At 40.9% G+C, this 26,322-nt stretch overlaps 1 protein-coding gene across 1 annotated transcript in view; it reads left to right on the top strand.

Moving 5' to 3' along the window:
- Positions 1-4,429: 4,429 nt before the first annotated feature.
- The window catches only part of TM7SF3 (transmembrane 7 superfamily member 3), a 40,833-nt gene continuing 18,940 nt past the window's right edge, over positions 4,430-26,322 (top strand). Inside the window, exons 1-5 of the mRNA XM_069489841.1 lie at positions 4,430-4,758; positions 14,735-14,889; positions 18,972-19,122; positions 21,778-21,898; positions 23,023-23,194. Of these exons, the coding sequence (XP_069345942.1) occupies positions 4,668-4,758; positions 14,735-14,889; positions 18,972-19,122; positions 21,778-21,898; positions 23,023-23,194 (690 nt within the window). The 5' untranslated portion in view covers positions 4,430-4,667. The remainder of the gene's footprint in view (positions 4,759-14,734; positions 14,890-18,971; positions 19,123-21,777; positions 21,899-23,022; positions 23,195-26,322) is intronic.

Raw genomic sequence — 26,322 nt, 5'->3', positions numbered from 1 at the left:
TCGCGCGCGATTGGGCAGTTCTAGGAGGCGTCACGGCCAATCACAGGGCGACGTCCTTAAATGCCAGAAAATTAGGGTGGGGCCGGGGAGGGCTCCCGCCCGGCGCGAAGGGGGTGGAGCTTCCCTGAGGCGAGTTTTATTTAGCTGGCTGGACCCGGGAAAAGGCTGGGTATTCTGAGCAACTGGAGCACGTGGTCCGGCGTCCGCACGCTTTTGGGGCTTAAATGGTCTCGATGTTGTTAGGTGTTAAACGCTTTACAGAGATAGTTGATTTCTGCGGAGTTTTTTTTTCAGTGATTTCTCCTACCTGGTCATGTGTTCATTTTTTAACAGCACCTTGAACACTTTCCGTTGCTTTTGCTTTCTAGGTGGATCTCAAAACATGTACCAGCAAGCAACTCACAAATACTCGGGAGTCACAATATCGACTTTAAATTCAAAATCTAATTGAAATTCACCAAGCAATCAGGAAGGGTTGAGTTAGGGTGCCTCCTCTGTTGCCTTTGGGCGGGGGGTAGGGGTGGGGGTCGCTTACCCCAGAGGAGACTGCGCGCTGCTTTCATTCTGAGGGTGGGTGTCCCGGGGAGACTGACACAAGAAATGGTACAATTAAGTACTAACCTGGGCTGTGTCGACTGTGTATGGAGAAGCAAGAATGCGGGCAAAGGTGAGAGGAGGAAGAAGAGCATTTGGAGTTAAGAGGTAAGGGTGTGAGCGTAGGTAACTAATAAGCTGCTCTGGTTTGTGTGACGGGAAACCGTGGGAGAAACCGAGGAGGGTTAGTGGAGAGGAGAGAAGAGGTTCCGGAAAATAGGCGAGATGCGTAGGAGGGCAAGTTCAATTTTAAGAAAGATCAGCTGCACAATTTCGATTTAGAGTGGGGACCCATTTGAGAGTTTAAATGTGAAGGGTGATAGTAGAAACTTGATATTTAAGGAAAGTTAGCCTGGGGATAGTCGCGGTGGCTAACGCCTGTGATCCCAGCACTCAGGGAGGCTGAGGCGGGAGGATCGCTGGAGGTCAGCAGTTCGAGACCAGCCTGAGCAAGAGAGAGACCCCCCCCCCGCCCCCCGTCTCTACTAAAAATAGAAAAAAATAGCCAGGCGTGGTGGTGTGCCCCTGTGGTCCCAGCTACTCAGGAGGCTGAGCAGGAGGATCCCTTGAGCCTGGGAGTTTGAGGTTGCTGTGAGCTAGGCTGATGCCACGGCACTTTAGTCCCGGCGATGGAGCGAGACTCTGTCAAAAAAAAAAAAAAAAAAACAAGGAGAAGAAGAAAGAAAAAGAAATGAGCGTGGAATTAGCAAATGACTGGTTTGTGAAGTTGGAACCTTTTTTTTTTTTTTTTTTGAGACAGAGTCTTTCTGTTGCCCAGGCTAGAGTGCAGTGATATCATCATAGCTCACTGCAGTCTGTGGAACAAACTCTTATACCCTCTTTCTCAGGCTGATTATCCCTGATTACTTTCTTGGGGTGGGGGAAACAATCTGTGTGGAGCTCAGTTTGTTGGGTTTATCCTAACCCTTGCTGGGAAGTTCCACTTCTGTTCACTCCCATCCCCCACCCCATCCTCAAACAATCTACACACCTACAGGAGCCTAACTGGAAGGCAAGTGAGGCACCTCCCTTCATATTGGGATTAATGAAGGATGATTCTAATTTGTTTCAGCTGTACTTTGGGGGTAATCTGCAACCTTCTTTTCTCACCTACAATTGAGAATGTACCAGCCGGCAGTGCCTGGTGGCTCACGCCTGTAATCCCAGCACTCTGGGAGGCGGAGGCAGGCGGATTGTTTGAGCTCAGGAGTTACAGACCAGACTGAGCAAGAGTGAGACCCTGTCTCTACTAAAAATAGAAAGAAATTATATGGACAGTGAAAAATATATATAGAAAAATTAGCTGGGCATGGTGGTGCATGCCTGTAGTCCCAGCTACTCGGGAGGCTGAGGCAGGAGGATTGCTTGAGCCCAGGAGCTTGAGGTTGCTGTGAGCGAGGCTGACACCAGGGCACTCTAGCCCGGGCAACAGAGCAAGACTCTGTCTCAAATAAATAAAGAGAATATACCATGTGCCAGGAAATACATCAGGAGCTAGGTTTGTAAAGATGAATTAAGCCAAGGGCTTAGTAAAAGGAGGGTTTTGCAGTTGTCCAAGAGTGAGAAGAGCTGGGCCTAGAATAGGGTGTGGACAAGAGAGGAAGGAAAAACTAGACGACTTTTGAAGAAAAAATTAATATAGATGGTTGACTAATTGGATATAGTTTGGTCCACTAAATAAGAACTGAAGAGTACTTGGGTACCTAGAGTAGAGGAGCCACTTTAAGACAACTCATATTATGACTCAGCTTTTGTCCTGTCATTATCTTCCTTACAGGTCTTCAGTGGTTCCACACAGACCTCAGGTTGATGTCCAGCCATCTGTGCCTGTTTTGTTTTGTTTTGTTTTGTTTTTGTTTTTTGAGATAGGTTCTTGCTTTGTTGTCTGGGACTACAGTGCAGTGGCATCATCCTAGCTCCCTGCAACTTCAAACTCCTGGGCTCAAGTGATCCTCTTGCCTCAGCCTCTCAAGTAGCTGGGACTACAGGAGCTCACCATTGCACCTGGCTAATTTTTCTACTTTTGGTAGAGTAGGTAGCTGGCACAACAGGAATGCACCACCACACACAGGTAATTTATCTATTTTTTTGTAGAGACAGGAGTCTCGCTTTCTTGGTCAGGCTGGTCTCGGACTCCTGGCCTCATGCAATCCTCCTGCCTTGGCCTCCCAAAATGCTAGAATTACAGCTGTGAGCCACCTCACTCAGCCTGAATAATTTTGTTTCTTTAACACCAGTTCACATTATGAGCATTGCTACAGATTGTTAGCTTAAAAGTGGGTTAACTGAACGTGTAATTTCCAAGCTATTGCTCATTAAAATGTATAAATGAAAAATTTAAACAGGAAAGAAAAGCAGGGCAATTTTCCCCAAATAACTTTGAATCTACAGATCTAATTCCACGATTATCTGAGCCATCTATCACATGGACTACTGTCTCTTGAACAGCATTCAGGTATGAGATTTGAGAGAGGAAGTTCAGATTCAGGCTGTAGGTCTTCGAGGATATTTAGCCTAGAGAAAACGAAACTATTTTTAAATGTGGTACTTGTCACTAGCACAGTAACCACTACAGATACAACGTCCTTCCAGCATTTTTATAGTGACATCAACCTTAGCTGCTAAGGCAATTGCTATGGGGAAGGGTGGGGGAATGACAAGAGAACCTGCAGCCCTCCCTTCTTTTTATAACATGCCACAGTGACTCAAAGGTTCAAGGCAGCACAGAGTCTTCTAAGAAAAGGATCCTGAGGTTTATCCAGCTGGTCTTGACACTCTGGGTGAGAAGCTGGGCTGCTTTCCTCCTGTCTGAACCTAACTTTTTTTTTTTTCTTTTGAGACAAGATCTTGCTCTGTCGCCCAGGCTAGGGTGCAGTGGTCTGATCATACCTCACTGCAACTTCTGGCCTCAAACAATCCTCCCACCTCAGCCTCCTGAGTAGCTAGGACTACAGGTAGGTTCCACCATGCCTGACCTGACCTGAACCTAGTCTTTTTTTTTTTTTTTTTTTTTTTTTTTTTGAGACAGAGGCTCTGTGGCTCTCCTGGGTAGAGTGCAGTGGCATCACCATAGCTCACTGCAACCTCAAACTCTTGGGCTCAAGTGATCCTCCTGCCTCAGCGTCTCAAGTAGCTGGGACTACAGGAGCTCGCCATTGTGCCTGGCTAATTTTTCTACTTTTGGTAGACATGGAGGTCTCACTCTTGCTCAGGCTGGTCTTGAACTTCTGACCTCAAGAAATCCTCCAGCTTTGGCCTCCCAGAGTGCTAGGATTACAGGCGTGAGGCACCATGCCCAGCCCTCAGCCTAATCTTAATCTGATTTTGTGCCTTCCCCTAATTGCCTGCTGGGCCATAGATCTTCCATCAACCTCCTGTCCCTGGCTAGGATATTCAAAGATAAACAAAGGTACATCCCAAAGCTGGCAGTGGGCAATGTGGAAAAGGAGTTCTAAGCCCATCACCATACATACTCTGTTCTTGGGCTGGCCAAGCCATTCGCAGAAGGAAGACCCTGGGTTCCCTTTGATGGGAGCAAAGGGAGGCTGCAGAGTTCCTCACACTGGTGTAGGAAGTACACGGCTGGCCATGTGGTGCCAGTGGCAGGAGCTTCTGTTATTGTTAACAGGAGCCTGGAGGCGTTAGGCCACAACATAAAGTTATTTTGCACTATAACGGTGGTTTTCATAAGAGGAACTTCTAGGGGCACCCGGGAGCGCCGCGGGCTGCGAGCCCCTCGAGTGCCGGGAGGAGGCGCGCGCTGCCTGGGAACGCCCACAGCGCCGCCGCCCGGGAACCCGCCGCGGTGACGTACGGAGGGGCAGGGTAGGAGGCGTGGGTGAGCGCGCCTGGGGTTAAGGGCTCCAAGAGGAAACCTCTCGCTAGAGTGGAGGATTGCCGCGGGCCGCTTGTCCGCGACTGCGGTGCTGGCAGGTGCGAGGCGTCTGCACCTGGAAGGCGATGGCGCCGGGCGCGAGCTCCCCGGGTTAGCGCGGGCGAGGCTGCTGGGCCCCAGAGCGCACGCCCTTTCCCCTCCCCGACCTTGGCTTTGGCCCAGCCCGGCACAGGCCGCTATGGGGCTCCTGCGGCTGCTGGTCCTGGCGGTGCTGGCGTCGGAACGCGGGGTGGCTGGTGGAGCCGAGGCCTTCGGGAACTCCAGCGAGGGTAAGGTCGGGGGCGCCTCGCTCCTGCAACCCAAAGTTGCTTTTGCATTTCTTGCAAGGTCGGCTTGCAATTCGCTCGGCTCCTGTCCACTTAGCAGAAGAGGTGGTGCCAGAGGCATTGCTGCACGCGGGGTAGTGAGTTCCGAACGGGCACGAATGGACCAGAGTTCTTTTCTGCAGTGGATACTCCCATTACTAAGGAGGCCTTACTGTCAAACTCTTAATTTAGGCTGGGGAAATGGGAAGAGATAAGCAACTGTCTTTTTCAGACGCACTGTTATCTCCCTTAGGAAGCAGCCATGTTTGTGGCCTTAAGCGAACATACTAAAGCGCTCCTTTACTCCTAGGTGGACTGTCAGCTTCTGGACAGCGAGACTTGGCTGGGAATTTAGGGCTTTATGATGGGTGGCCTTTCAAGCTGCATCAAGCTTTTACACTCCAATATCCATAACCAAATTGGTTATGTTCTGCAGAGTTTGAGAAGAAAAATAAACCCAGAATGGGACTTTTTTTTTTTTTTTAAAGCCTTTATGATCTAATCTATTAACGCCATTTGGAGATAGGAAAACATTCCACACTCACAGTGAGAGATAAAGGACACTGAATTACAGATACATAGACATACAGACAGCGAGTGTATACGCTCAATTCTACAATTTCAGCCACAAATGAAAAATAGAAACACAAATGTTTACTAGTCCAGACATCAAAGAGTTGTTCTCCTTCTTATGGGCGAGAAATTCCTAATGAATTTGAGCTCGAAATAGACAAATGGACAAAGACTAACAAACTGTATTCTCCATTGTCTCTCACCCAACAGGGAATAGATCTCTATAAGACATTAATTCATTTACAGAGATCACCAAATTTCCAATCATTGCAGCTACCAACATAGAATAGCTTGTCATCTGTAAATGAACTAAAAAGAAAAACAATGGAGAGTAAAACTAAAATTAGAAAACCAAGAATCAACAAAGTTCTGTTGCCACTTCAGATCCACCTGTGGGAAGCAAGAAAAAACGTGTCTGGGCTTGGCTTCCTCTGAGGTACACCATTTCTGATGATTTCAGGTGACTCTTGCTCATCGTCCTGGGAACTCAGAATGGGACTTTATATTGTAGGTCTTGTGCTTGGTGAAGGGGTTTTAGTAACAGCTCGTGGTTTGTTAATATAAAATGTATACAGCACTAATCATGTGCTTTTCTGTGAAACTAAGCACATTCTCAGTTTTGTTTTGAGCTTAAGAGACTAGTTGCAGTTTGGAAACATATTTTCTGAATAATGTGATTGTGTTTCTATGTCCTTAGCTTTGAAAGGCCCTTTTACAAACTGAATTCTAGTGTCTTTGCATAGGACTAAGGCTAAAGCTAAAAAGGGCAATTATATTTTTTGCAGAAAAACCTTGTTTGTAATAGGGCACTAACATTTACTGTGTGCTGTATGTGCCAGGCACTTTCCATGTGCCGTGTTATTTAATTCTCACATCCTTAATGATACATAATGATCATCCTCACTTGGCTCAGGATGAAGCTGAGGCCCAAGGCACTCATTACACAAGTGAACAGCTAGCTAGTAGGGGCACGGATAGGATTTGAACCCAGGTTTGTCTCCCTGCAAATTTCATGGTTCTTCCACTTCTGTAAAGCTGCCTTCCAATAAGAATATTTTGTGCCTGGGTGTGGTAGCTCACGCCTGTAATCCTAGCACTTTGGGAGGCCAAGGCAGGAAGATTGATTGAGGCCAGTAGTTCAAGACCAGCCTGAGCAAATGTGAGACCCCATCTCTACAAAAAATAGAAAAATTAGCCAGGTATGTTGGTGCACACCTGTAGTGCCAGCCATTCAGGAGGCTGAGGCAGGGGTATTGCTTGAGACCAGGAGTTTGACGTTGTATCCACTCCTCTCTAGCCTGGATGACAGAGCAAGACCCTGTTTCACAAAAAAAAAAAAAAAAAGTCTTGCTCAGTGTGGTGCTTTATATTTAATCCTGTGAATCCTCATTCCTCAAAATAGCCTTAGGACTGAGGTAGAAGAGATGCTATCTCCATTTTAACAGGTGAGAAATTTGAGATGTTGAGTTTGTGGTTGATCCAGGCCAGCCCCTGAGTCAGGAGGACTGGAATCCAGACCTTTTTTATTTCTAGTTTGGTGTCTTAGTATTTAGATTCTAGAAATTTTTACACAAAAGTTGAAAAATGTGAATAGTAATTTTAGAAATTAATATTTTTCCAGACATTATTTCTTGCCTCTTTTCTATGATTACAGCACGGATTAACAAGGTTACTCTTTTTGCCATGCATTAGTATTCTTCTGTGCAGGAGAGGGACAATGTGGGAACTTAACTGCTGAGTGATAATAAAAGCTGGTATTCTCCACATTTGTCAGTATGGTAAAAATCAGAAGGGAAATTAAGAAAGACTTAGTTCGAGACTTGCATGATCCTTCTGGAAAATGGCTGGGTTTCTGTTTGATGATTCTGATAATGATACAAGCTGAACAAATTGAGCAACTGCTGTAATTTACCCGTCTTTAGCAGGGCAAGCTAACTTGCACAACTTGAGTAGTGGCTTGAATGCTAAATGAATCTTTGAAGGTGGTTGATGGAATTCCTTGAATGTTAGAGGAAGGTACTTTCTGTGACCAGCAAGGACAGGAAAAGAATTGAACATATCAACAGTTTTCCTTCCTCCTGGAGTCCCAGTTCACTGCTACCCTTAACATCTTTCATTATCGTTTTAGATTTATATCCAGTAACTCACATGGAATTTCAAAGTAATTGGAGTTGAGCAGGGTGTCATTTGGGCCTTCCAATGTTTGTGCCATGGTTAGTGCTTTAAGCAAGGTAGCAGGCCAGTTGTAGAGTTATTTTCAAGTGATATCCTTCTCTCAAAAGTATGTGAAAGGCAGTATGTTCATTTTTGTGTTTCCTTTGAACTACTAGGGCTACGAGAAATTGGGAGGGGCAATTGAATGCTTGCCAGCTCAAGTAGCTGAACCATTTTTGTTCTTAATATTCTATCTGAAGAGAATTATGAAGACTAAGCTTTGACAGATCTCTCCTAGGGTTTGGTTGTTGTGTTGAAGCACAAACAATGGAGGTAAATTTTAGTAAAATAGTAAAAAGGAAGAGTTGGACATTTTTACAGTTGCCAGATTAGGTCTGATTGGGATAGAAAAAGGAAAAGATTAGGATTGGGCAGCTCTTTTTAGAATGGAATTATTGTAAAGAAAAAGTGACTCTTGGCAAAAATGGAAGATGGATATGAAAAATAGAAAAAAGTCCCCTTCTATGGCTCAGATGGAAAAAAGAAAGCCACTGCTTCTTTGAGGAAAGCTACAGTGTGAGTAAGTGCTGCAGCTTGATGTTAGCCAGTTGCTCTGTAATATCGTTTGATGTGTTGTCTTTCTTCCTCCTACTCCTCAAGTCATAAGATCTAATTGTCTCATAAAATGCTTCTAATGAATCCTCTTCTACATGGCTTAGAGGTGAATGAAGTTAAGTTCCTGTTAACTTCTTCAGAATATATTTTGGGTAGGTATCTTCTTTTGCCAAGTCTGTTTTTGTGAGTAGAAATTAAATGCAGTTTCTGCCAGACTGTGCTGCTGTCTTAACTTTCAGTATCTTTGATTGTCATTCTATGGAAGTCTCTTTTCAACTTGAGCTTATGATGTGCTGGGCATTTCTGTGAATTCCCTGTACGTGTTAGTCCCTTTCTTCTTCCCACTAGTTAATTTGTAGGGCCATTCGGAGAGTACCTGTTTTTTTGTTTTATTTTGTTTTTAATAAGGAGATGTGTCTCTGAAGCACTGGAAAGCTAATTAAAGTTAATAATGATACTTTATTGTGTAGCATTTGACGGTTTAAAAAATTGTCTCTCATTTGTTTGATACTTTCGGCAGCCAACTGATACATGTAGCACATTTATGTCAATTTACCAAGACATGAGGAAGCAGAGGCCCAGAGGAAGTAAGTTACTTGCTTGAGGTCACACTGTTCAACTGTCATTCAACATTTATTGTGTGCCGGGTAGGTGACTGACTGTACTCTACTAGGCACCAGCACATCCAATGTGACAAAGCCCTGCACAGCCAACAGTCAGACCACAACTGGTTTGGTGAAAATGCAATCATCGGTGAAGTGTGAAATGCCTGTTGGACTGCCAGGGTTACACTGCCACAGTATTTTCATACAGAAGTTAGGTTAAAGATAACTAAGAATAGGAGAAAATGCGTTATTCGTGGAACATTGCATTAGGAGTTCTCAACTCTGGCTAAACATTAGAATCACCTGGAAAACTTTTTTAAAAAAGTATATTGGTGAAAAGACAACTAGAAATTTAAATTTTAAAGAAAAAGTAAATGTATGGTAGCATCAAGAAACAATAACTATTTAGGGATAATTATAATGGGATATGTAAAGACCTTTATAGAAAAAACTATATATGTCAACATTGTTGAGATAAATTGAGAAACTAAATAAATAGAGGAATATCTCAAATTCATAGCTTATAAAATTCTATGTTTTAAAGATATTTCTCCCTAAATGATACATTCAGGGCCATCCCAATCAAAATCCCAGGCTTTTTTTGTGAATATTGACAAACTGATTTCTAAAGTTTATATGGAAATGAAAAGGGCCATACATAGTGAGACAGTTTTGAGGAAGAAGAACAAATTTGGGACAGGGGTCAGGAGAGTGTAATATTGGTGTTAGAATAGACAAACCAGTAGGACACAATTGAGAATCCAGAAACAAACACATATGCTCGCTTGACTTATATGCAAGGTGGAACTGCAGAGCAATAGGGAGATGGTGATATTTTTAATGGAGGTTGCTATGTCAAGTAGATAATTATATCACGGAAAAAAATGAACCATCACCCGTGTCTCACACCATATATAAAAATCAATGTCAGGTTGATTTTTAGACCCAAATATGAACAATAAAACAAAGTTCTAGAAGATCACATGGGGAGTGTATCCTCATGATCTTGGAAAGGTTTCTTTAAAATGACACAAAAAGGACTAATCATAAAGGAAAAACTTGAGAAATTGGACTACATTAAAATGAAAACTTTTGTTATTCTAAAAGTAACAAGAGAGTGAAAAGACAAGCTACAAAAGTGGGAGAAGATATTTGCAATTTATATCTAACTGAATACTCATATCCGTGAGGTATAAAGAACTCCTAAAATTTGAGAAGGACACACAATCCAATTTTTAAAATGGGCAAAAGACTGGAACGGATTCTTTCACAAACTTTGTGTACTTCTCTGTTTGTTATTTAATAAATATTTGTTTTTTAATTCATACCTGGATCCTACCCTTAGGGATTCTAATTTAACTAGTCTGGAGAGGGTTACAGGCAACAGTATTTTTATTTTTTAAATCATCTCCAGATTTATAACATACAGCCAGAGTGTATAACTACTGCATTACCGTTTCTTTATTATAAGGATACTTTATGATCGCTATGGAAAATTTGACAAGTAAGAAGATGTGTAAAGAAAACAAAACAAAAAAATCATTTAAAAATATACCCGCAAGGCTGGGTGCAGTGGCTCACGCCTGGAAGCACTTTGGGAGGCCAAGGCAGGAGGATCTCTTGGGGCCAAGAGTTCAAGATCAGCCTGGGTAACATACTGAGACCCTATCTCTTCCAAAATAAATAAATAAATAAATAAAGTAAACCCCCCCCACCCCCCAGAGATTCCTCCTCTTAATACCCCAACTTATTTTTAAAGTGACCAGATTTTAAATAATATTAAATATATACAGTATCCCTCCTGGTTCTTGCTGTAGGCATTTAGGGAAAAGGGGATAGTAAGGCATCATCTTTCTGTAGCTTTTGGGAAATCTAGGAAGTAACAGATGAATGCTATTAACTATTCCTGAAATGCTGGGTATACTTCTTGAGGAAAAAGTCAGAAACAGAGACTGCAGCTTCATATTTGTCCTGATTATTTATTCTCATGGGATGTTTGTTTTTACTTCTTTTTTTTTTTTTTTTTTTTTGAGACAGAGTCTCACTCTGTTGCCCAGGCTAGAGTGAGTGCCGTGGCGTCAGCCTAGCTCACAGCAACCTCAAACTCCTGAGCTCAAGCGATCCTCCTGTCTCAGCCTCCCGAGTAGCTGGGACTACAGGCATGCACCACCATGCCCGGCTAATTTTTTCTATATATATTTTTAGCTGTCCATATAATTTCTTTCTATTTTTAGTAGAGGTGGGGTCTCGCTCTTGCTCAGGCTGGTCTCGAACTCCTGAGCTCAAACGATCCGCCCACCTCGGCCTCCCAGAGTGCTAGGATTACAGGCGTGAGCCACCGCGCCCGGCCTGTTTTTACTTCTGAATTTCTTAGACTAGAACAAGACTTCTTAGGTACAGTTTAACCATTTAAGATCAAAGGTCATCTGTTACACTGTCTCAGCAAAACTTCAAATGAGTTTATTGCCTGCCAAATGCTTTCTAGAATACTCTTCCACAAAACCAGAACTGTTTTATTTCTTCTGAGTTCTTATTCATACTGGAATGGTAACAGCTTGTATGTTTATCAGTAAGAGATTGGTTGAATAATTATGGTACATATACAGAATGGAATATTGTATAGCTTTTAAAATGGTAAAGCCAGAATTATATATGTTGATATAGAAAGATATCTAAGACCTATAAAATGGGCCATATCAAACATTTATATCTCTTTCTGTCTGTGTGGAAATATGCAAGTTGATATCTGCCTAAGTCTTAAAAGATATATACCAAACTGTTAACAGTGATGATTTCTGTGCAGTTTACTTGCTGGGGGAATTAACTTTCTCTACATTTCATACCTTTTTAATAAAGATTATATATTATCTAGAAAAACATTACTGTTTTAAGGAAAAACAAAACAAATGCCAGAAGTGTTGAGAGAGTGTGCCCATTTTACCTAGGCCCTAGTGTGTGTCCTTGTTTTATAAAAATTTAAAATGTAGAGTTGAAGTAGAACTTGTGCTTTGAGTGCTATCAAGGATGGAGGCTTTTTTCCTATTTGGCAATTTCTTTCTGATAAGAACACCTCAAATCACTGTAGAAATGTGAAAAACAAGGAAATACATAAAGAAAAGAAAAATCACTTAAAATATACTCCCAGGGATACCTGCTTTTAATACCCTACTTATTTTGTCACATCATCAGTTGTTTAATAATGTATTTTAATTTCCATGATTTTGTGTTTCCTTATAGCCTAGAATTTCTAAAGTTTGGGTTCTGCAAGTATTTCTGGGGCATGATTCATCCTCACCCTGAGTGACACGTTAAGGGAAAGTTAAGAAAAGTTTACCACCAAGACTTCCCTAGTTGACAACTTCATTCTCTTCCAGGGCTTTTAAAGGTTCTTTGTCCTGTTTTGATTCAGGGCCATGGCATGAGAGATAGACATAAGGATTATCAAAACATTTTCTAAAATATATCAAAAGTAAAACCTAAGTGATAATTATGGAAGTCTTGGATAACCTTTATGAATTTGCTTGTACCAGTTTTGATCACTGTACCTAACAGCCAGAGTGACTATTTCATAAGTACTTCATAAATATTGGCCAAATAGGGAAAATGAGAAAAGAAGGGAAAAACTGCAAATGTAAACTAGAAAAGGCAGGATGGTAAATGAGATGAGAGTTTTGGACAGTTAAAGGATGGAAATCTGATTCTTTCCTAGGAAAACAGACTGATACTGCTTATTTTGACAGCCCAAAGTAGGTGGATATTTTTAAGACTTGGGAGATGGGTGATAGATCAGACCAAAATTAAAGTGCAATATGTGAAACATTTTTAGTGTCATTTACTGAGATCCTTGTAGTTTTATGTATAATTAGGTTTTCTAACAAAATAATCATGATAATGAGAAGGCCTGGAAAATCTAAAAAATGTTTTTCTTGTTTCCCTTTAAAAAAAAAAACAACACAAACTCCCCATATTTTCCAAACTTCCCTACCTAGATTCTATTAGCCACTCACTAATATTTTTATTAATACCTCTATTATGGCTGGAGTTTGGTCCATATAAAATGTAAAATGTCTTTCTTTCTCATTACATAAATAGGAAATATACCATCTTCATTTGTCATTGTTCTTATATAACTGTTAAAATTTTTCTCTGGAGTTTTAGAAATTAAATTTTAACCACAAATAGCCTTTTTTTCTGTCACTAGTTTTTTTTTTTGTTTTTTTTTTTTAAACCATTACGGTATGTAGGTAATACAGCATTGCAGAGTTTAGGAAAAAGTTACAGAGATTAAGCATTATTCAGGTCTTAGCACTATTTGTGTGTTCTTTTGGCTTTCCTTCCACAAGTTAATTATTCTTGATATTTTTTTGTTCTGCTTGTTTTTAATAGTCTAGATGGAGTATTTGTATTAAAAAAAAAGTGTTGAAAATTGACCTTCTTGGGAAATGGTACTTAGGAATGTGTTATTAAGTTCTTTAGTGTCTGGTGTGTTTTTCTTTTACCACCCACTGACTCTAATTTCCTTCTAAAATAAAACATGATAGTTCCACAATGGGACTCGGGTGAATTATAATCTTTTTCTCATCAAATCCTTTTCATCTATATTAAATTTAAATCTTTTTTTGTTTTTGGAATCGAACCCCCAGGACTCTTTATGTGATACTTGGGAGCTCTGCTGTTTATGCAGAGATGTGCTGACTGTAGGGGGGAGGGGGAGGGGGGCGATGCAGGACCACGCAGAAATAAGGGCAACCTAATTTAATGGATTATTGCAGAATTAGATTGGCAAAAGAAAGAGCTGGTGTGCAGCTGGGAGAAAGACACACCACGGAGAACCGTGGACAGAGTGGCTGAGATATGGACGATGGAGGCAGGGAGACAGATGGGAGAGGACTGGATGAGGCACTGGATAACTACCCTTGTTATAACCTATTGTTTATCTGAACTTTGAGCTTGATCCTTAAACAAACAAAAAGTTCCCTTTGCAGGAATGCTTGTGGTTAACAGTTATAGGTACAATGCCTGGGCAACAGACATTTTCGCCAATGGTGATGGCATCTTCCTTTGCAAGTTAGGAAGTACTATTCCCATTTGACAGCTGAGGAAATTGAGGCTTAAGGGAATTAAGTAATTTGGCAAAATCACACAGCTAGTACGCTCTGGGATTAAATTGAGCCACCTGTGTCTCTCCAGGCCATGCTGACTTCAGAATTCACTAGATGGTACTATTCTTTAATACTTGAATTCTTTAATAGTGTATTCATGATTGTTTGTAGCCCCATAGAGTTGTTCATCTTTAAATTCAGGGACACTGTTCCAAAGAGAATTGTTATTGCTGCTACCAGATGGGAAATTTTTCTGGGCTCTGGGAGCCCATCCTCAAATCAGCACTTTAAGAATTGTTCACATCTTTTGAAATACCTCTGTTCCATTTTAGTTCTAATCCACCACTTACTAGCTGCATGACCCTGCGTCATCTGCTTCACCTTTTTTTTTTTTTTTTGAGACAGAGTCTTACTCTGTTGCCCAGGCTAGAGTGCTGTGGCATCAGCCTAGCTCACGGCAACCTCAAACTCCTGGGCTCAAGCAATCCTCCTGCCTCAGCCTCCTGAGTAGCTAGGACTACAGGCATGCGCCACCATGCCCGGCTAATTTTTTCTATATATATTTTTAGATGTCCATATAATTTCTTTATATTTTTTTTAGTAGAGACGGGGTCTGGCTCTTGCTCAGGCTGGTCTCGAACTCCTGAGCTCAAACGATCTGCCTGCCTCAGCCTCCCAGAGTGCTAGGATTACAGGCGTGAGCCAGCGCGCCCGGCCTGCTTCACCTTTTAAGCTTCATGTCCTCAACAGGCAATACTGGCAATAATAATATTTACCTCAAGGAGTTTTTCTGAGGATTAAATTGGCATTCCACATTTGTTTATGAATGTGATTTCTTCAAATTGATATTAGAGGTATAAATGTTATAATGAAAATTTTCTCCCATTGCAGGTCTTCTTGAATTTTCTCTGGGGAAATTTAGGTACTTGGAGCTCACCAGGTCCTTTCCAGAAGAAGCTATTTTGCATCATATTTCCAGCAATGTGACTTTTCTTATTTTCCAAATACACTCACAGTATCAGAACACAACAATTTCTTTTTATAGGGTAAGTACAAATAATTATTCCAGTAAAAACCATTTCCATATATTTGGGTCTTGTATTTAGAATAACCATTAGAATTTGATGTCTCTCAATGTTTACGACATTATGTGTTAAATTTTAAAAAAATCAAGATTGGGTCTTATCAAATTAGTGATTGAGACTGGCCAAGAGGTGAGTTTCTCAGGCCTTTCTTGAGTGTGGCAGCCTCTGATTTAAAAAGGAGTGATACAATGGTATATTATTCAGCTATAAAAAAGAATAAAATCCTGTCATTTGCAGCAACTATGGATGGACCTGGAGGCTATTATGTTAAATGAAATAAGCCAAGCACAGAAAGATAAACATTGCATGTTCTCACTCATATGCAGGACCTAAAAAAAGTAGATCTCATGAAAATAGTAGATTGGTAGTTACCAGAGATGAGGAAGGGGAGGGAGGAAGAGGTAAAAAACGTAAATGTGTTTACCACCACTGATGTGTGCACTTACAGCAGGTAAAGATGGTAAATTATGTCTGTATATTTTACCTTAATAAATTTTTTTTAAATGGGGGTACTAGGCTTGGTGGCTCACACCTGTAATCCCAGCAATTTGGGAGGTTGAGGCAGGAGGATCACTTGAGCCCAGAAGTTTGAGACCAGCTTGAGCAACATAGCAAGACCTCATTTCTACAAAAAAATTTTAAAAAAGTTGGCCAGGTGTGCCCTCCTATAGTCCCCACTACTCAGGAGGCTGAGGCAGGAAGATTGCTTGCGCCTTGGACTTTGAGGTTGCAGTGAGCTATGATGATACCACTGCACTCCAGTCTGGGTGACAGAGCAAGACCCTGTTTCAAAAAAAAAAAAAAAAGGGCAGGGTAGGCGAAGGGCACCCTGTATCAAATGTCTCCTCTCTGCAGTTAATTTCCTCATAATTTCCTGCCTTTTCATTTTCTTACTCTAGTGTGTTCTTAATGATTTGTACCTGAGAATATGTTTTAATGGGTTTCTATTGTAGTTTAGCTATTTAGTGTTGAAGTTTACTAAGAACCTTATGGAATCAACTTTATTCTTTAGAGTCTATCCTGCAACCAATAAAATTATAGCACTCCGTTCATCCAGCCCTGGGCTATGCTTCCAGCAGTGTACAAGGACCTTATTATAGATGTCATCACTAAACCCTTAACCCAACCTCACCTTTGAGACATTTTTTAAATGCTCTGGATTAGCGTAAGCTATTAAGGGTCTGCCATTTATAGTAATCTTTTACATGTCTGTTTATATTTAGCCTATATAACCCCTTAGGCTAACAAATGAATTTCACCCTGTATGGAGTTGTACTTCTTTTTATTTGTCTTAAGCCTACCTTGTAATATTCTGGAATTTGGTAAACAAAGCTGTCTTAACCCAGTTTGTATATAATTTTATAGGCATCGGTTGTACTATCTTTCCAACGAAATATTTTGTATTTTTTTATTCCTGCCGTCTTGCATCTACCATGAAGGTTTTAAAATTATGTGTGAGAGTGAAGTAGGGGAAATAGTTAATAGACTAGAAATGGAAGAGTTCAGCTGAGGAAAAAGGAAAAGGAATAAATTGTGTTAATCATAAGAGATACCCATACATTGATTTTGCTGGAGTTTTTTGCAGCCAGAGCAGAAAGTAAAGCATGTTACATTTTATAACTTCCTTAGAAAGGAAGAAGCATGCCAGTTCCTCAGGGTAGGTCAAATTTTTTCTAGCACTCAATTTAAGAGAAAACTTCCTATTCAGGCTCTTACATAGGAGACATAGTATAATGGCAAATAGATGATTTCCTTCTCTTTTTTTACTAGCTCTATTTAAAAAAAATTTTTTTTAATTGACAAATAATAAGGTAATTTGCTTCTTAATGACATTATAACAAAGACAACATTTGAAGGAAAAGAGAGAAGATGGGGAAAAAGGGGTTTATATTTATTGAATGCCTACTATATGCTAGGCCACTGTTTCTTTTCTTTTCTTTTCTTTTTTGAGAGAGAGTCTCGCTCTGTCACCCTGGCTAGAGTACAGTGACATCATCATAGCTCACTGCAACCTCAAACTTCTGGGCTCAGGAGATCCTCCCAAGTAGCTGGGACTACAGGTATGCGCCACCACGCCTAGCTAATTTTTTCTATTTTTTTGTAGGGATGAGGTCTTGCTCTTGCTAAGGCTGGTCTAGAACTCCTGAGCTCAAGTGATCCTACTGCTTCAGCCTCCCAGAGTGCTAGGATTATAGGTGCAAGCCATCGTGCCAGGCCGGCCACTGGTCTTAAGCTCTTGAGGCTATTGTCTGCACAAGTCTATGGATTCTCTCCCAGGCAAAATATATACTTTCATGGGGACCTCCAGAAATTTAGCTGGACCCTCAAGCCCCTAGTTAGGAACCCCTATGTTTGGTTTTCCATATGGTTAATTCACACCACAGCTCAACAAAGTTGTCACAAAGCCTGTTTCTACATTTAAGGAAGTAGGGCTTGGATAAAGCGATGTCAGCATAACTAGTAAGTGCCCAAAGAGGCCTGGATGAACAGCATCTTGGGCCTTGATTTCCATGCAGAAAGTATCTTAGTTATCCCTAATTGTATTAATAACAGTTTTCATTTCTTGGGCCACCTGTAGTTCCCACTATTATATCACTTAGAAGATCATGACCAGAAGTGCACATGGCTCTGGAAGCAAGTGGTCTGTGTGAAGAAAATTGTTTCTGTTTCCTGTGCCCTTCCTGGTGAAGTATGGTACTTTCGGTTTTTTGGGTCATCATGGCAGTTGGTTCTTTGCAGCTGTTGACCCTGTAGTTCATCAATTAATATTTGAATCATTCTCCCTTATGCTTGTCAGGTTGAAACTGATCTGGTACCTTTTCCTTCCCATTTCCTTAGCTGTAAGAGAACACCCTGAATCTGTTACCTTTTAGCTTAGCCTTTTATTCAAAAAGCTTTCCAAGCAGACGGGAGTAGAGGATGGTAGAGGGGAGGGGGTGAGAAAGGATTAGGAAGGGGCACAAGGAAATGTTTTGGTGTGATGCAAATATTCACTATCTTGATGATGATAGTGTGTTCACAGGCATCTATGTATATCAAAACTTATTAAATATTTAGTATACTTTATATGCAGGTTATAGTATGTCAATTATAACTCAGTTAAAAAAGCTTTTCAAAAACTCTGAACTCCTTGGGGCCAGGGCTCATGTTTTTATTTTGGTAGTCTCAGTACCTGACATAGTAATTACATATATATATATATAGACACACACACATATATATATATATATATTTTTTTTTTTGAGATGGAGTCTTACTCTGTCACTCAGCCTCGAACTCCTGGGCTTAAGCAATCCTTCTGCCTTAGCTTCCTGAGTAGCTGGGACTGCAGACACGTGCCACTGTGCCTAGCTAATTTTTAAAATTTTGTTTAGAGGCAGGGTCTCGCTATGTTGCCCAGGAGGGTCTCAAACTCCTGGCCTCAAGTGATCCTCCCAAGTAGCTGGGATTATAGGTGCAAGCCACTGTGCCCTGTGATATAGTAAATCTTAATTCAGGTGAATTGGAATGCTTAGAAATTTCACTGTACATCTGCTATTCTTATCAAAGATCATTTTTATAGACTGAATGTTTGTGTCCTCCTCCCCAATTTCATACGTTGAAATCCCAACCCACAGTGTGTTGGTATTAGGAAGTGGGGCCTTTGGGGGGGTGATTAGCTCATGAGGGCAGAGCCCTCGTGTATGGGACTAGTGCCCTTATAAAGAGGCCTCTCACCAGAACTTGACCATGCTGGCACTCTGATCTCAGACTTCCAGGCTCCAGGACTGTGAGAAACAAATTTCTGTTGTTTATAAACCACCTAACCTGCAGTACTTTGTTATAGCAGCCCAAACTGAGACAATCCTGTGGTACTTTTTCGATGTGTATATACGGGCATGTGAACATAGAGATGAAAAGAATTCTTTAATTATTTAAAGAAGTTCTTTTTTTTTTCCTTTTTTATTTTGAGATTTGGAATAGGACATGCATGTAGATCAGTTCTATAATTTGTTTATTTTGCCCAACTCCTTATCCATGATGACTTTTCTTCCTAATTGCAGACTCTCCTTCCCAATGCCTCGGAAACAGGCACGAACAGAGGGCTGGTTTCCATTCTTAGACCAGAGCAGAGTATGTGCACTTGGTACTTGGAGACTTCAGATGCAGAGCCTGTTCAAAATGTGGCCATTCCACTCTCCTACTCAGAAAGAGGTAACCTTTCTGTCTTCCACTCCCTATTACTCTCTGGAATGTGGGATGTGTTCATGAAAACTTAAGAAAAATTATCTTAGTTTGTTTATTACAAGTGAATTTATTTAATCAGAAATGTTTTTATAGCAAGGGAGCCAGAGATTAGAATGATGATTGAAAACTCAGGTGGTGACTAGAAGAATAATTAATTCAAAAAACATTTAAGGAGCCTTGGAGAAGCAGTAACAGTAAGGTAAGACACGGTCCTTGACAGTTTAGTTAGTCTAGGGAGAGGAAGCAGTAAGCATCATGTCAGGAAGAAGAATGGAGTATTTGGAGAATGGCGTGTAGTGGGTTTGGCTGCAGCCAGAGTGTGTAGGGCCTTGCCTACAATTCAAGGCTTGTACTCTATTTTGAGGTGGGTTTTAAGGAGGCACAGAGTTGAGTTTTGTTTGTTTGTTTTGAGACAGAATCTCACTCTGTCACCCGGGCTAGAGTGCAGAGGTGTCATCATAGCTCACTACAACCTCAAACTCCTGATTTCAGACGATCCTCCTGCCTCGGCCTCCAAAGTAGCTGGGACTACAGGCTTGTGCTACCACGCCCTGCTATTTTTTTCAATTTTTTTTTTTTTTTTTTAGTAGAGATGGGGTCTCGATCTTGTTCAGGCTGGTGTCAAACTCCTGAGCTCAAGCAATCCTCCCACCTCAGCCTCCCAGAGTGAGTGCTAGGATTACTGTGAGCCACCGCACCTGGCAGCATAGAGTTTTTATGCAGGAATGATGTGGTCCATTTTGTCTTTTGGAAAGCTAACTTTGGAAGTAGTAGGGGGAAGTGGATTGGAGAGGGCACAGCAGAGTCAGGACTCAACACATCTTTGAGGGCTCAAAGTGAGAAATGAGGATTTGAAAAGAGGCCAGGAGAGCGGGGCTGGAGAAGAGGGACTGGGTTGACGACAGAATTGTTAAGACACAATGACCATGCATTGTAAGGGAAAGCATAGGCTTTCTGTTTGGGCAGCTGGGAAACAGTGATACAGAGTAGGCGTGGTGGGAACTGGGTTGTGGTGCTGGGTGTTTTGGGGGGGTGGGTTGGAATAGATGGGGACTTCAGCTTGGGGCACATTGGAGTTTAAATAAGGCCCTGGAGCGGAGAGGTGAGCTTACATACTCTGCTAAACAGCTGTTAATAAAAGCTGAGGCAGTGAGTGAGTTTACCCCAGCATATAATTAGAGATTTAGGAGAAAAAATAATAGCAAACACTTTCATAGTGCCTACCACGTGTCAGGCGCTGTTTCTGGGGATACTAACTGGTGAGAAGCACGTGCAAGACTAAGGAATAGACAGAGGCAGGAAGAGAGCCTGGAGGTTCCACTTTACGGAGAGGAAATACTACACTGCAGAGAGATCAAGAGAAGGGACTGAAAGTGTCTGTGTGATAGAGCAATTAAGAGTCAGTGGTGGCCTTTAATGAGAGTCATTTTAATGGCACAGCAGGGATGAAAACTTGATTACAATGAATGAGGAGTGAAGGTCAGGTGAAGAAAGTTAGACTACTCTTAAAGTTTGGGGGTAAAGAGAAGGAGAGGGAGCAGTAGTTAGTAAAGGAAGGAGAATCTGGAAGATTACCTGGAGTTGAGGAAGGAAAAGGTTATCTGTAACAAAAGGGTAATTACCTGATAGAAAAACCATAGACTTTAGGCTTCCATCAAGGAGAATATACAAAGAAAAATTATGGGCTGGGCATGTTGGCTCACACCTATAATCCTAGCAGTCTGGGAGGCCGAGGCAGGAGGATCACTGGAGCTCAGGAGTGACCAGCCTGAGCAAGAGCAAGACCCTGTCTATAATAAAAATAGAAAGAAATTAGTCAGACAACTAGAAATAGAAAAAATTAGCTGGGCGTGGTGCCAGAGGCCTGGGTTCTCAACTACTCAGAAGGCTGAGGTGGGAAGATCACTTGAGCCTAGGAGTTTGAGGTTGCTGTGAGCGAGGCTGACGCCACAGCAGTCTAGCCCAGGCAACATGACAAGACTCTGTCTCAAAAAAAAAAAAAAAAAAAAAAAAGGAACAGTGAAGCTTCAGCTGGATTATATATCATTTTCTCTGGTGTGGTAAATATCTGTAAATGCAGAAAAAGGAGAGTATGGAAGAAGAGCACAGAATTTAGAGGAAGGTTCCACATAATGTTAAAACATATATGCACACTGCATATCTCTGTTCAGATCTCCAGGGGAAGTCAACTAATTGCTGATCTTTTTAACTGTACAACAAGATTGGCAAACTGTAGACCACAAGCCAAACCTGGCTTGCCACCTGTTTTTGTTCATACAGTTTTATTGAAACCCAGCTATGCCTGTTCCTGTACGTGTTGTCTATGGCTGCTTTCCTGCCCCAAGGGCAGGGTGGGTAGTTGCCAACATCACCAGCCCAACAAAGCCTCAAATACTCACTGTCTGGTCCTTTACAGAAAAGGTTTGCTGCTCCTGCTCCAGGGCCCGTAAGCTCAGTTAGCTTTACTCTCTTTAACCTCAGTTCATGAGATAGTACAAAACTAGAAGCTCTGTGTTTATATTTAATTTCTATATGAGAAGTTCTTATAAGAGTACAGTTCTGTTTTTCTGTATGATTTGAATATTTCAGAATTCTTTAGTAACTTCCCTATTTCTCATCCAGATCCTATCCCTGGAGGCTGTAATTTGGAGTTTGATTTAGATATTGATCCCAACATTTACTTGGAGTATAATTTCTTTGAAACGACTATCAAATTTGCCCCAGCAAACCTAGGCTATGCGAGGTATGTCTGGCTCCCATCTCTTAAAACTGCTTTTAGAACACACATGACTAACTGTTGTGTAGATTCAGCCAACTCTTTCAAATTCATACTTCTTTGTGGTAAAATGGAGTTGTTTAATATTTTTTGGAACTGGTGTAATTTAAATTTTGTTACTAATATTTGAGCTGTCATTTACAGTTAATGTTTTCCCCCTCCATTCTTGTGAATTCTTTTTATTTGAAGAGGCAGATGTGAGTCTATCATGAGCTCTGATTTTTATAAAGCATGTTAAACATAGAAAGCACTCTGTAGCCCTGAACCATCCTTGTATTTTTATAAGGATTTCATTATTTTAATGAAAACTCTGCCTCAGTTTCTACTTTAATAGTAACAGTAGCTAACATTTGAGAAACATTTGAATGCTCCCTGGACATCATCCATAGTGTTGACTGCTGTATATTCTTTGTCATTTAATCCCAATAATTTTATGAAGAAGGGACAATTGCTTTTATTTTGCAGAGAGGTTCCCTAGGGGTTATTGAGGCTAAGTGACTTGCCTACATGCACACAGCCCAGCTGCCATGTTACTCTAGGCATCAGAATCTGGTTATTTAACCACACTTGCCTCTTATTGTATATCTTAGTTTGTGCTGCTCTAACAAAGTACCATAGACTGGGTGGTTTATAAACAATAGAAATTTATTTCCCACAGTTCTGGAGGCTGGAAGTCCAAGATCAGGGAGCTAGCACAGTTGGGTTCTGGTGAGGGCTCTCTTCTAGATTGCAGACTGCTGCTTCCCATTGTATCCTCCCATGGCAGAAAGAGGGTTAGAGAGCTCTCTGGGGTTCCCTTTATAAGAGCACTAATCCCATTCATGAGGCCTCCATCCTCACGACCTAGTCACTTCCCAATAGTATCACACTGGGGGTTAGGATTTCAACATAGGAATTTTGGGAGGGACACAAACATTCAGGCCATAACTGTGTTACTTTTCTTCAGAATACTAATTATTGTCTCTGCAAAAGGTGAACTGTTAAATTGGAATTATTGTTGCAGAAGTTTGAAATTTGAGCTTTTGGTTCCTTTTTATAGATGGGACTTGCACCACAAGAGACTGATGTTCAGTTTTGTTGGTTGACTTTAGAGGCACAGATCCTCCGCTATGTGATGTTGGGACGGGCCGGGACTCTAGGTGGAGGTTGCAGTATGACGTCTATCAGTATTTTCTGCCCGAGAATGACCTCACTGAGGAGGTGTTGCTAAAGCATCTGCAGAGGATGGTCCAGGTGTCCCAGGTGAAGGCCAATGCTGTCAAGGTAAATCTGATTCTCGTGGCTTGTGTGTCTAGACTGTGATGACTTTGTAAGAGTTGAGAAGGGGAGAAGCTACCAGGAGCTTATTTCTTTCCTGTTTTCTTGATCTTTTTTGCATAATCACTTTATTTTTTGTTTTGTTATCATCTTGAGAGTCTTTGCTAGTGATATCCCAAAATGATGTTGGCCTTTTAGGAGATGCATGTAAATTAAGTTTTAATTGCAGTCACATCTATGACCTGGTAATCTTGAGATATGCATGGAAGTAGGTGGTAATTTTCTATGTACTCCCATACTCTATGTCCTCCATGGGAGTACATAGAAAATTAATAGATTAAAACTTTTAATAGATTAAAATAGATTAATAGATTATCTGGATTAATAGATAAATAGATTAAAACTTCTGGCAAATATGAAGTTTATGGTGTTTTGAGAAAAAATAATGGGAGGCTGCTTAAGGATATACACATAGGCATTAATATTTGAATCCAAACTCAAAGCCTCTACCTTGGAGCAAAAATTTTCTCCAAGTTTTTGAATCCCTGGAAACCCTTGCTCCTCCAAGTGTGGACCACCAACCAGCAGCATTGGCATCACCTGGGAGTTTGTTAGAATTGCAGCTTCTGAGGTTCCACCCCAGAACTACTGAGTTAGAATTTGCATTTTATAAGACCCTTCCAGCTGATTGTTATGCATATTAAAATTCAAGACTCACTGCTTGAGATCATTTTTGTGGAGGGCAGGATTTTATCTTTATGTCTTGAAAGTGCCTAATAGTAGTATAATATACGAGGTCATCCTTCCACCTGATGGTTGATGGGTGGAGTTTTTCTGGACTGCTCTGATTCTTCCCAGGAGATTGGTAGATTACAAGATTACATAGAAAGAAGTGATTGAAGTAGGGCATATACGATTGGCCTAGGGGCATAGTCTGTTGCAGAGCAAGATCTCATTTTGTTACTGTGGCACCTAGGATGTCATTGCCCCATTCTGAGCAGCCTTAATACAAGAAAATTCATTATGCTTATTCACAAATTAAGAAGCCCTATTGGTAAAGTCTATCAGTTGCTTTAGTAGATATGAAATTTTTAAGACTATTCTTATTTTCATGAAGAATATAAGAACTTATATAATAGGCTCCTTTTAAACTTTTTGTTAAAAGAATATTTTGTGCCAGAGTGCAAGGAAATCCTCCAAGACCAATGAGTGCATGTTAGAGAGATCCTGGAGCCTGTTCAAAGGCACTCGCATTGGCAAAATTTGGGACAATTCGAGTATCCAGAAAAAAGGTGTATTAATTGTAAGCTATGAATAAATAAAAATGAAAACTCCCCATTTGCCACTATTGGGAGAGATTCTTATAGCATATTATTCTGAAAATTGATAAAGGGAAGGAATTTACCCTGCCTTTTTAATTTTAATTTTTTTAATGGCCAGTTACTAAAGCCCTTTTTTTTGGTTTTTTTTTTTTGAGATGGTCTCGCTCTGTTGCCCAGGTTGGAGTGCAGTAGCCTCATCATAGGTCACTGGAACCTCAAACTCCTGGGCTGAACCAATCCTCCTGCCTCAGCCTCCAGAGTAGCTGGGACTACAGGTGCATGCCACCATGCCTGGCTAGTTTTTAAAATTTTTTGTAGAGACTATGTTGCTCAGGCTGATCTCAAACTCCTGGCCTCAAGCGATTCTCCCGCCCTGGCCTTCCAAAGTGCTAGGATTATAGGCATGAGCCACAACGCCGGGCCTCAGCCTTGACGGTTTTTACAGGTGGAACTAATTAATCCCCAGTTGATGAAAGAAAGCTGTTTACAGAAGAATGCCAGTTAATATATGTAGGAGGAATAATAGAATTAGAAAATCACTATTTTGTGACCCTCAATGAAATAATTTAAGCAAAGATCATCAGGTGAAAGGTTTTGGGGAGACAGGATATTTCCAGGGTGCTTAAGTAGCACCCCTAAGATTAATTTTCATTGGAAAAGAGAACTGTTTTTAGGGGGGAGTGACCTTACAGTCTCCACCTTATCCTAGTGTTCAAAGCTAGTTTCACTGATGCTGGGTCAGCCTGCATCATGTGCTCATGTGCAGTCTGACATCACCATCACCTGTGGAATATTCTAGCAAAAAAAGTCTAATCTGAATTCAGTCCATTGGATTCCCTGTTTACAAGAAATATGGGGGGTATTTAGTGAGACGCCTTGAGCACAATTTGACAAATCTAGATTGTGGAATATTCAGTGGAATACATGGTACTCTGCAGTGTACTATATTTAATACATTACATGAGATAACATGTTATTATAAAATAGGCTTTGTATTAGATGATTTTGCCCAACTGCAGGCTAATGTAAGTGTTCTGAGCATGTTTAAGGTAGGCTAGGCCAAGCTATGATGTTCAGTAGGTTAGGTGTATTCAATGCATTTTTGACTTATGATGGGTTTATCCTGATGTAACCCTATCGTTAAGTCAAGGAGTGTCTGTACTTGGTGCCTTGCTACTCAGAGTGTGATAGATGGACACGTAGCATTGGCATCACCTGAGAGCTTGTTAGAAAAGCAGAATTGCAGGTACCACTGCTGACCTATGGGATCAGAATCTGCATTTTAACAAGATTCTCACAGCGATTCACAGACACATTAAGTTTGAGAGAACATTGTGGCAGGACACACACTATGAAGTATTGAGAAGTGAAATGTCATGATATCTAACTTACTTTAAAATGATTCAGCAGAAAAAAAAAATAGAAAGGGAGAAGGAAGGAGGGCTAAAAAGGCAAATATGGTAAAATTTTAACAACCGTTGAGTCTAAGTGGCTATATATAGTCTATTGTCTTATTCTTTCAACTTTTCTGTATGGTTTAAACTTTTCATGATAAAAGCTTGGGAGAATAGGTGGTAATATATACATTCTGTTGAACTCGACCAGTCCTTTGCCCAGAAAACATGTTGTTTGTTAAGCAATATTTTTAAACAGTGGCAGTCTTCTAGGAGGCTCATAATTATTTACTCCTGAAACTCAAATGTTTAGTTTTCTTATTTATATGAATAGGAACATGTCTGTTTATTATGGTTACGTAGGGCATTTGTTTCCTCTGTTACATAGTTTAAAAGGGAATTTTTGAAGTTAAGGACT

The sequence above is a fragment of the Eulemur rufifrons genome, chromosome 16, assembly GCF_041146395.1.
Source record: "Eulemur rufifrons isolate Redbay chromosome 16, OSU_ERuf_1, whole genome shotgun sequence".
In the NCBI taxonomy this organism is placed as follows: Eukaryota; Metazoa; Chordata; class Mammalia; order Primates; family Lemuridae; genus Eulemur; species Eulemur rufifrons.
Note: the sequence above shows the minus strand (reverse complement) of the source record. Positions and strands in the feature narration are given on the sequence as shown.